We start from the raw sequence: 12,140 nt of genomic DNA on the forward strand, positions 1-12,140 counted from the left end.
AGGTGAGTGACGTGGGCGTCAGCGAATGAGAGGCATCACGTATGAATGTGCAGATTGTCCAGATATTTTGCTTCATCAAGGGGTAAAGAAATTAGAAATGGACTCCAGCATCATCACTTGTCATCAAAGTTATGGTACAGTGGGAATTTTTGTTTTGTTTTTACATTTTGTTACCCTAATAGCATCATTGCCCAAGTTATTTTTATCTGACTGTCACAATATCAATAAAACATACCAATGTGCTCGCTGAAAATTAGCAATGGGCTAGTACCGATACCAGGTATAGGTATTGGGCCGATACAGACCTTATTTCACGGTATAGGGTACTTGTGAAGTCTGCCGATACGAGCCACTGATACTTAAGGCAAACAAAATCTGACATCGAGTGGGTCCTCCTTGCCAGTTGTTGCCGCTACACACTGCGCCGATTTGACGCCGTCAGCGAATCATCATGTGTGTCAGAACGAAAGAATTCAAAATTATCTGTCATTGTGTTAAATGAAATTTTATGTATCAAAAAAAGTACTAGTCGTATCGGTACTCGGTATTGGTATCGGTGCGTGTTCAAGAATGAACACGCATACGGTTATCGGTCTGAAAAAAAAAAAACAATAAAAAGTAGTATTGACTATCCAAAAATAGACTTTGTCTGTGTAGATTGATTCTCGGTCATCCAGGTCATAGTAATCTGCAAAAGTTAAATCCAGGCAACTTGATTCTTCTTTTTTATTGAATTTGTTATGTTGTTTCTTTTTTTTCCCAAAAGATTTGGAAAAATGACTTAGGCAACTATGCTATTAGGCTAAAAAAAATATAGCAGTTGACTTCTTTTTGTACATATGAAAAGGAAAAAATTATTAAATATGGGGATACACAAAGCCTAAAACCAAGTGTTGTTGTTTTTATGTTTAAACTTCGTAAACATCTTTTTACACTTGTCTGGCTGTTAAAAATTTTACATTGCAACTTAAAACACTCCCTGCATCTTTAATAATGAAGGCTACAGCCCGTGACCTTACACTGTGACACTACAGAACAAGTGGTAGAAAAATGGATGGTGACAGTTTGACCCTGTAACAGATTATTTCTATTATTTTGTTCATTTCTACCTCAAATCCTCACCCAAATAATAATAATAATAATAATAATAAGTGAAGTGAATCTCTTATTGTTTTCTCCCTGAGATTAATTCTCTGCCCGAGCACACTTCTGACAATTATTCCAATCGTCACATTCATCCCATATTAAACTGAATTTCAAAGCCATTCACAAACTGCAATAAATGTTGAATTTGTTATAAAGTCCAACCAAGTTCTCATCCCAGTCTGTTTCCTGACTCTGTTGACAGACTAATGTTTTTGGTGTCAATGAACACAAAACATTGGACGTAGCCGCCCACACACGTCAAGACTAAAAGTGACAATAAAATAAATAAAGAAATAAATAATAATAATAATAATTATTATATATATATATATATATATATATATATATATATATATATATATTAAAGTGCTATTAACACAAACAAACGAAGCTGCCTTGAAGTGTCCAAAACGTGCTCGGTGATAGCTGAAAGATGTCGCAGCTCAAACTCACCAGCTGGTGAAGTTCTACCCGACTCGAATCCACACGAGTTGTTGAAAGTGTCCAGCGAGTGAATGAAAAATGAAAGAGGAGCTTCTCGTCCTCGTCTCGATGGCGGCCGACAGTTGAGTGAACAACTTGACTTCAACCATGCTAAGCGCTTGCTTGCCACGATGCCTTCAGGGACACCAAGGGAATCTGTGCTCCGCCATTGCACCCGCCTCTTCGTGAATATCTGACAGCGTCCGCGTTTCGATGAGTTGAACCGGTATACTATTCTATACATTTATAGACAAAACAGTGACATATTTTGCTTGTCGTAATCCTTCCATTATTTGTATCATTGTATCGTTTGAATGGGAGTTTATTCCCTGTCAGATTTTCTGGGGGGGTCGGTAAAGGCTCCTTCATTCATAATCATGTCGTGCATACAGTACTGTACTAGTGTTGAAATGTGATACATTTAAGGTCTCCAGTTTGTTTTACTGCAAGTCTTTCAATATATTTTATTTTGCATCATAATCTGTTGGTCCTGCGAAGGTCAACTGGCACTCCATTCTATACATTTATGAAACACTACATTATCATTATTACATTATTTGTATTAATTTTAATGCGAGTGTTCTGCTTATCAGATATATATATATATATATATATATTCTTTTTTTTTTTTTTTTTTACAGTCATTAAAATACCTTACATTAAAAATGACATTTTTCTTCCCATCTTCAGTTAGAGTTCGAAACATCCGACTGTATTCGAATGCAGCACTCTGTGGACAGGAAGACAATAAGTGAGTCTGGTCTGTGTCTGAATGGGCGTGCGCGTGCGCGTGTGTCACCCCTTTGGAATGTCTGGCAAATGCAATTTACCAACTCACCATAGCCAGATGTCCATTTAATGCAGTCCTATACATTCGGTGGCGTTTACACTACTGACCTTGCCACTTTTTTTTTTTTTGCTTATTGTTTGTACCCAGTCTACAGCATGCATGTCTAAAATGTATTTTATTTTTATTATTCTCTTGAATGGACTGCTTCATATGAGAGTCCCTTCAACCTCACAGCTAATAACGCCGCGCATTTCAACTTTGGAAAAACGAAGGATTATTTTCCTTCCCCTTCTCACGAGTGGGAAGCATGATGCCATCCTGCAGGAATGTGTAATCCCCCACTTAAAAAAAAAAAGAACAAAAAAGTCCTCAAACATTCCTCCCCACCCAGGAGTGTGTGCATAAATTCTTTGGGATTCCCCCACTTTTTTAACAAAAGGAAGAAAAGAAAAAAAGGCAGGTGTTTTAATTGTTCCCTGAGCATTATCTAGCTTTATTATACTCCAAAATTGAGCTCACACAGTGACTTATAAGACTTAAGTGACAGCACAAATAAATAAGTAAATAAATAAGATCCGATACAAAAGCTGACACTGAAAATTAGGACTTTTTTGAAGTGAAGTTTTTCATTGATGCACTGTAGTTCTACTACTGCACATTAAACAGCAAAATGTTTTACTAGAATTGGCATTGCCTCGAATGTGGCAGAGGGGTCAGGCAGTGGTTGGCAAGTCTGTCTCACAGTCGAGAACTCTCAGGTTCGAAGCTCGACCCTTGACTCATATATAGAAAATTCATGGCTGGATTTCATGAAATTGGCCTGTGAGTGTTATGTGAAACAAAGTCTGATGATGTTAGTGAGTTAAAATACTAAAACGGAGTGATGCTGCGAGGTTTTCAAGTCGCGAGGCAAGTGAGGATGCTGCTGAGGTTTGTGAGGACAGATTTGTGTATTTCACCCTCTAGTGTCAGAAATAATACATTACACTCAGGTAGCACCACTTCACATTAGTTTTGAGAAAAATCCTAACAGTCAAACAGTGTCTGAAACCCACCCCACACACCCATTTACAAAAAACATTAGGTGCAAGACCCTATTTGTAAGAAAAGCAGCTAACAACTAAATTAAATCCCTTTGAGCACAGGTGTCAAACTCAAGGCCCGCATGCCACATCCGGCCCGCCACATTTTATGTAGCCCGTGAAAGCAAATCATGTACGTCAAATGCCATTATTATTGCTGAAACCTGTGCCAAAATTTGAAATGTTCGCATGTAATGAATAATAACGTTGAGTGTTCCATTCCAGCCGTTTATTTTATAAGTCTCAGTACAAAAAGGGCATGAATGTACTGTGCAACAGCCTTGTGCAAATGTGTGCCGTTTACAACTACAAGGCGGACTAAACAAAGAAGCGTGTGTGCACATGTACACACAATGACAACAATCCATCCCTCTCTCAACTGACTCAAGTGGTTTATTTTTATTTTATACTTTTTACCTTGTGATCTTTTGGAGGCTCTAGTATTGGGGAACTGCTTTGTCTTTTGTCATGTTTTGTAACAGGAGAGTGTAAAAGCAAACCACAGCAAAACACATTAGGTATGAATGAATGAGGTCATCTGGATTTTATTACTGAATCAGGTTGGAGTTAACAGAATCCATGTGCAGAACTCTACAGAATGTCATAAATGATAATACATTGTAAAGCACTATTGACCTCAAATACAAGGCTGCTACAGTAAGGCCTGAAACAAAATAATTCCTCATTTACTTCTTCAGGGAAAAAGAGCTCCTTGTGCAGTCAAGTCAGCAGAACTACTCAAAAGTAATCAAATAAAAATCAAGCAAGCAGTAGGAAAAAAAATGTTTTCTATTGGGAAATATTTTTTTCAATCGTGCATATTGGAGCGCCAAAAAGCAAAAATATATATTTGGTTGAAAACTAAAGCCTTACTCTCAGCACGCTCATTTTGTGCGAATAAAGCTATAATTGATACTTATATAAATAAATATTGTGAACCCATGTTTCACAAGGTGAATATATTCCCATCGGAATAGCACACTCAGTTTTGACTTCTTGAAGAAGCGAACACGGAACAACAGAGTATACAGTACAGCGCTGCCATTTAAGTGACATGTGTTGACGCCCACCTTGAATAAGTGGGAGTTGAGACCCGCAGGACGTCTGAAGATGCAAACTTTTACATTTAACATGTTCTTTTTTTTTTTTTAAATAGCAAAGTACAGTGGCGCCTTGAGGAACGAGTGACCCGGCCGACTTCTTTGCTTTGACTTGCGAGCCAAAAGTTTGGCAGATAGTTCAAAGTGTTTATTGCCAAGTTGTAGCTTACCGTCAAACGAAACATGAACCAGAGAATTACACGTTGAGTATTTAAAACGCATAATTTTGCCTGACTAAAGCCTGCTAGCTTAATGCTAAAACACAATGCAAAATACCATAGACAGGCTAATAGCATTTATGTCGTGGTGTTATAACTCTCAGCAATGGATTTTTGAACACAAACGGTGGAGCCACATGTGGAGAGAGATAATACTCACAGGGATAGTTTCTTTATCCTCTGCAAAAAAAACAGTTATTACTGCAACTTACTGAAGAGCTGTGACAAGTCTCTCTCTACATCCGTACAGTATGTCTGTATTATACTGCCCTGAGGTGGCCAAGGCACACACTCCAGAAGGAGCAGCACAGTGTCCATCGAATTGAAGCAGAAAAATGTGTCAAAAAGTGTTTAATTCTTGACATTATATTTCAATCAAATCATTCTGTTTTTATCAAATACAATATCAGAGTGCTATTTTTTTTCTTTAAAAAATATAATCTAAACTAAACCCGTGTCTCGAGGCACCACTGTATCGATTACAGCATTTAAGTCAATAACATTTCTCCCAAGGAGGTTTTACAAACCTTCAGTTTGGCAAATACACCCGAGGGCAAAAGTATTGGGACACACGTCTTACATAATCAATCAGCGTTTGGGTGGCACCCCTTCGATAGTGAACTTTAGAAAGGTTCATAAAGGCGTGCATGTATGAATTTGGTAAGGAAGAAAAAAAAAAAAAAAAACTTTCTCAGGTCCAATATTGATGATTTTTGGAGGGGGGGAAAAAAAAAAAAAAAAAAAGGGACAAAAATCCCCCCAGGTTTCTTGGCCATGTGTCCCAATACTCCCACCCCCAACCCCTCCCCAACCCCCGAGAGCTGCCTCAAGGTGAGTTCAGTCAAGGCACATTTAAATTATTTACATTTAAGCATCGTTTTGTAGAGGAAACAGACGTGATGAAATAAATTATTCCATTAAATAACTAACGTGATCCCTGAGAGAATCCTACTTCACTTAAACCACCAAGTAATGTAACAAACAAAACAAACAAAAAGGGGGGGGGGGGGACTTCATGATGTTTAAGGTTGGGATGGGCATAATAATTACCCGTCATTGTTAATTTTGATTGTGTATTGTTTTCAATGGCATCTTGAAGTGATTGAAACAGAATGGAATGCGTGACTTTTTGTTGTTTAAAATAACGACTCCAAAGTCCATGCCGACCTGAAATGCCCATCCCTCGTTTCAGTGCTAAAATTGCTGGTGCATCAACATGCTGGGTTTATTATCCATGAGTGATCTCTCAGCATCATGAGTCTTTTAAGACGTGTTTTATCATGATCCTATGAGGTTTTCTTTTTTTGTCACAGTGCCAATTGTCATAATGCTGGCTTTGCTTACTTCATTTAGACTCAACTAAAAAAAATAGGGGGCAGAGGACGACAAGCTAAGATCGTCCTGAATCGAGCCGTTTTATTGCGGTGATGTTCACACTTTCACATTTTTGTATTGCACATAAGAACAGAGATAAACTAAGAAGTGTAATGCAGGTTTAGCAGTGGCTGTCTTCCTCACTAGTGCACAAGAGTAAAATCATTCAGCTTCATTAGAAATGTCAAGAAAATGTTTAACTAAAGCTCAACTACCTTTGTGTTACTCATTTGCAAAAACAAGGTCCAGTGGAACTCCCAAAGTCAAACACAATCTGGTCAGCGCGCTGTTTGGATTCCACAGTCGTCTTTTCAAAATCATTAGGCATTCATCACAATCGCAAGACGTAATGCCATTATCAAGTATCGGTACTGGCAAACACTCAAATGTAAGCACTTGTACTCGCTCCGGATAAAATGGTAACGGCGCATCAGTGTGTTAAAAAAAAAAAAAAAAAAAAAATCACACTTGATGGTTTGAATTTTGTGTTACTCCAGAGTGTTACGGTTGGACTCGACTTTGGAGGCGCCACTGTAAACCTCCTTGCAGCTTTGCATGTTCATAACAAATAAAGTACAGAAAAAAAATCAAAAACAGTAGGGCGTGAAAACAGTATCAATAAATAGCGATGATACCTAACTATCTGCTTTCAGCTCTTGCGTGAGTTGCTGTACCACTTTCTCAAGGCAACGCCGCTGGTGCTCAACACGATGCACAGCGCCCCCCCGAGGCTCCACCAGCTGGGCGCACGGCCCAAGAAAATGAACTGGAAGAAGAAGGCGAGCACCACGTCCACGGTCCTCGTCAGGGCCACGGGGCCGGCCTTCTCCACCTGCAGGGCTTTGGTCAGGAAGGTCTGGCCCGCGATGCCCAGGACGGCGATCAGCATCAGCATCCAACGGTCTTGGCCACAGGCGGGGATTTTCCATTCCCCGAGGATGCTGACCGTGATGACGCACTCGATGAAACCGATGACGGCGTAATACCACACGGAGAGGTAGTAGTGGACGCTCTTTCCGATCTTGCGCAGGACAACCATGGTACACGCGGCCCCGATCGCTCCTATGAAAAAATATGTCAAGATTATTAAATAAAGAAATAGTTTCCCCCTCTCAGGTACTGTAGCTACATAATGTAAACAAAATGTTATCAGTGTAAAACAGACATCAGAATGTTGTCGTTGTCACTGTCCAGTCAAGAACGTTTACAGTAATCCCTCGTTTATCGCGGGGGTTAGGTTCCAGATCCTATCTGTATTCTGCGAAGTAGCGACCACATCTAGCTTGCCCCCTTGGAGAGTTACGCCAGGCGCAGCGCTGGATTTGCACTAGTCGTGAGACTCGTCACCAGCCAATCAGAGCTAGATTACAACAACATTTTGGTAACACAGATTCTGTCACGTTCCTACTATATTTAAGGAATCTGGTGACTCGAGTGGTAAATATGTTGACGGTTATTGGTTAAATCACCTGCAAAGGCAGCGATGGTCCCTTTGATGTGGTTTGTGTAGTTGCCCTCGATGCCCTGGATATGTTCCCCGAAGAGAAATGGCGGCCGGGCGATGAGGATGACCCCGGTTAAGGTGAAGACAGTAAAGATGCAGTCCCAGATTGTACACCTCTCCTTCAGGAACACCCAGGCCAGTAGCGAGGTAAACACTGGATTACTGTTAAGAAAAATTTATGTTCATATAGTCACCCAAATCTAGTGCGTCGAGATGGGAGCGTTTCACCTCGCACCTGAACATGATGACGGTGGCATCGGCCAGCGGCATCTGCTGTACGGCGTAGAAAAGCAAGATCATGGCGTTGGAGCCAAGGAAGCCCCGCAGCATCAGATACAGACGTTTATCCCGAGGACCCAGGAACCCTGTCCTGCAGGAGCACAGATATGAAGGCGACGGATGAATGGAAAACAAAATGGATGGCGGGAGGGGGGTGGGCTTGGAAGAATGGATGGTTGACCAGGCCGTGACAGTGGAGGTTGTAAATTACATTTTGGGTAAAGGGAGATGACACAAGGATGGATGCATGGGCTGAAAAGTAGTCCAGATGTAATTTTGTTGAGGGTGGGTTCATGGGGGGGGGGGGGGGGGGGGGGGGGGGGAGAAAAATAAATAAATAAATAAAAGCATAGATGGAAGGTGAGTCTTCATCTATATCAAACCACAAATACCACCAAAATGTTCCAGTTTTGATTATTTAAAGGTAACTTTGGGGAAAATATTATTACTATACGTAGAAAGTATTTCCATTCAGTGCATTTCTGAAAAACATTTTGATCGCATTATTTTCTGAGGTAATCAACATTTTTTTCTTAGCTGCACATCATTTCATCTGCTTTGGGTGACGATAAACCTAAATAAAAGTGTAAATATTTTACAAATGTGTTACTTTTCCAACATAGTCGAATGATATAATTTATTCACCATTTATTAAATTAATTATTAAAAATCAAATCACTAAAAATAATTCTGTATTTTCAGGTGAAGCTAAAAAAATTCAAAATATTTTACAAATAGTCACTTTTCCATCTTGAGTGGAATGATATAATTCATTCACAATATTTTATTTAACCATTTATGGTTAACTGGTAAATGTCAAAAATATAACTGAAAAAAACCAAAATATTATGTCAAGTATTTTTATTTTACTTGGTATTATAAAAATAATTAGTGTGCAATGAGTATATTGCATTTTGTTAAATTATACTAATTGTCAAAAACAAAACGAAGCAAACATTAAATTCTGTGAGATAATGTAACTATGTCATTGCCCTCCTAATATTCATCCATACATATTGGAAAAGTGAGCAATTCCAAGCAAATGTAAAAAATGTTTATATTTGACCGCCACAAATATAAATGTTTGGGAAACAAATGTCATAATTAAAGACACTGTCGATAGAAGTATTGCATCTATATATAATGGCATGTTAATAAAATTCCATTAATTCATTTATATACAGTAAATGTCATTCTATAGTCCTCTCGTAGATAAATAGCACATTTCTAGTAGATGAATAACATTTCAATTTCACAACGGTGATTCAAAGTACGCATGTGAATCTCCATTTGACAGTTTCCCAATCATGCTTACTTGTGGTAAATGAGTAAGGGCACAATGAAGAGCATCTGGAAGAAGCAGCGGATGCCGCTGATCTCGATAGCGTGCACTCCCTGGATGGTCTTCACTAAGAGGGAGATGATGGAAAAGAAGACTGTGGACAGGAAGGCGTAGAACAAACCAATACCTGGACATCTTTTTGGTTTCCCTGTGGGACAAAAAACAAAACAGTCAAGGTAAATGTGACGAAACAAAACAGTTCAAGAGTATGCTAGTATATTTCAAAAACATCTCCAGATAACCTTGCCGGCGGGGCACAGCGCACGCTGATTGTCGAGATTGTATTTCCACTGCCTTTGTGATTGTACACAACGTGGCATCTCGTCGCTATCCCATACTGTATATCAAATTGCTTATTCTAACCTTTGTTCCGGAAGTCCCGATTGTTCATGTAGGCGTAAATCATAAGAATTACAGAGTACAATGCTTTTAGTATCCAATTGCCTTGTACTGTGCCAAAAAGAACTTTAATACTATCATATTCATTGCAAACATTGTCATTTTATCACCTTTCACCTTTTCCCAGCTTTGTTTGGAACTAATATTGCACACCTGCAAATCTATCCATCCATGAATTTTCAACGCTACTTGTCCTCGAGAGTGGGAGGTGAGCCTATCCCAGCTGAGTTTGCGTGGGAGGCGTGGGGGGTGCACCAAGACAAAACAAGCATTTATCAATCCTAACACGCATGTTTTGGGGATGTGGGAGGAAGCCGGACTACCCGGGGGAAAAAAATAAAATAAAAAGTAACACGCAAGCACGGGAAGAACATGCAAACTCGACAAAGGAAGGCCGCAGCCCAGATTCGAACTCTGAACCTCAGAAATGTGAGGCACATACGCTAACCACTCAATCATGGTACTACCTGGTCGAATGAGATATGATACTAAAAAAAAAAAAAAAAAATGTTCAGACATTTCCCAAAATATATACAAGACAAACACCCCTCCCAAACATCAAAATTGAGTCAAATCATTTTTCTAATCCATATAATAATCTGTATTATATATTTTTCTATGCTTCTGCCAAATGTGATGTGAACTGATCTATTCGCACATACATTTGTTTGGAGCTGCTGCTGCCCAGGTCTCTTGTGACATCACCTGACCTGTCCTGATGCATAGCTCATATTTTCTGTTGCTTCCCATGCTAATTTCGTGAATTTTAGCAACTACAAATGCCTTTTAACTGCTATATATATATATATATATATGTCACTATGTATTTTAACAACTCGTATAGTTCTAGGGCATTCTTTGCTCTCAATTTGTTTGCTGTCTAGCATGTTTTGAATGACACATTTTCAATTTTAACTTTGGAATTAATTAATGGAGGTTTGGAACTCGGGTGGAACAAAAATGTCCCAGCTACGATTTTGAGCCCCGTTGTCTTAGTACTAACAATTTGGCCAGAAATTGATGCATTTTCACATTTTAGAGGTTTATAACTTTCTTAATATAAAATCACAGGAAAACTATACATTACTGAAATCAAGAGATCTGACATATAAATCAATTATTTGATATATTTCATATATACTTACATTAAGTAGCCAAACTAACAAATATGATGACTTTCAACATGTTCTTACATTTATGACTAACACAATATGATCATTGTATGCTAAATAAAGTCGTGAACTAATAACTTTATCACTAGCTGTGAGGTGTGTTGATATATTATATAAAACACTGCAATTTATATAAAACACTGCAATTTATGTCATGTAGAGTGGTGATTAGCTAACAGCCCTCACGTGACATTAGCGCCGTTATCGTTGATGCGTGACGTCACGTAACAGGAAATCCATTTAAAACAAAATTAAAAATCTAAAAAAAAATTTAACGCTTCTTAAAATATACAAAATAGAAATGTCGTGAGAGGGGCACACGCTGAAATCAAGTGCACCTTGGCTCGCGATCTCGCCGGTGGATGCTGCCCCCCTGGTGACACACGACGCCGCCGGCGGGCACAGCGTTTCCCTCTCGCCGCCCTCCGGCAACTTCGAAGCGACCGTCTCCTCCTCATGATCCCCGTCGTGCTCACACCATGCCCGCAAGTGGGTCCTCGCCTCTGGCGGCTCGGTGTCGCCGCACCAGCTGCCGTCGTCGCTGCCGCCACATTCGCCATGACTGGCAACTTTGTGGAACACTACCGTGAGGTGGTCGGCCCCGGCTAAAGCGCTCTCCGGTGGGCTGTGGTCGCGGTCAGCCATGGTAAGATGTGCGGACCGGGCGGCAGCATGCCTCGACACGGTGACTGCCCGGCTCTTGGTTCCCCAGAAGTGACTGGAAAGGCTAAGTTAATAACTAACCTTGGTTGGCCCGGCCGCCAACTCGCATGCAGTGATTACTTTGGCCACAAGGGGCAGCAGAAATGAAGACTCCACCCACTTTTCTAGACAACCAAAACACGACACAACGTTGACGCCCACTGTTTGCTAAGATGTCCAAAACCACACAAAGTCACGTTTCCACTGTATAACATGACGTGCATTACGTCATTTAGGCCCATAAACGTAAGCTTTGGTCACAATGTTGACCTTTAATTCAGAGGTGGCAAAAGTACTCACATACTGTTCATTTTTAAGGGGACAATTTAGACCAGGGCCAAGAATACTTAAATAATAATTTTGAATATCACATTATGTACTACACGTCTTTTAAAACTGTATTAATAGCCAGTCTGACAGAATGGGATGATTAAGCTCATCTTTTTTTTCCTGGATAACAATACATATCAAATGAGGTGGTGTCCTAGTGTACCTAAGACATGAAAAGAAATCATGATTACAACAACAAACAATTCTCTTAAATAAGGC

General features: G+C 39.7%; 2 protein-coding genes across 4 annotated transcripts in view; both read right to left on the minus strand.

Annotated features, from left to right (window-relative positions):
* Positions 1–1,734, minus strand: part of plce1 (phospholipase C, epsilon 1) — a 58,727-nt gene extending 56,993 nt beyond the window's left edge. For all 3 annotated transcript variants that reach the window (XM_061706145.1, XM_061706143.1, XM_061706146.1), the window contains exon 1: positions 1,600–1,734. The gene's annotated coding sequence lies outside the window, so the exon portion shown is untranslated. The remainder of the gene's footprint in view (positions 1–1,599) is intronic.
* A 3,851-nt stretch (positions 1,735–5,585) lies between these two features.
* On the minus strand, positions 5,586–11,678 carry slc35g1 (solute carrier family 35 member G1). The gene is made up of 5 exons (XM_061705961.1): positions 11,228–11,678; positions 9,292–9,466; positions 7,933–8,067; positions 7,663–7,859; positions 5,586–7,255 (listed from the first exon to the last, which is right to left on the minus strand). Exons 1-5 carry the CDS (start codon positions 11,532–11,534, stop codon positions 6,843–6,845), a joined length of 1,227 nt encoding a protein of 408 aa, XP_061561945.1. The 5' UTR covers positions 11,535–11,678; the 3' UTR covers positions 5,586–6,842.
* Between the last annotated feature and the right edge of the window lie 462 nt (positions 11,679–12,140).

Source organism: Phycodurus eques, chromosome 19, assembly GCF_024500275.1.
Source record: "Phycodurus eques isolate BA_2022a chromosome 19, UOR_Pequ_1.1, whole genome shotgun sequence".
Taxonomy (NCBI): domain Eukaryota; kingdom Metazoa; phylum Chordata; class Actinopteri; order Syngnathiformes; family Syngnathidae; genus Phycodurus; species Phycodurus eques.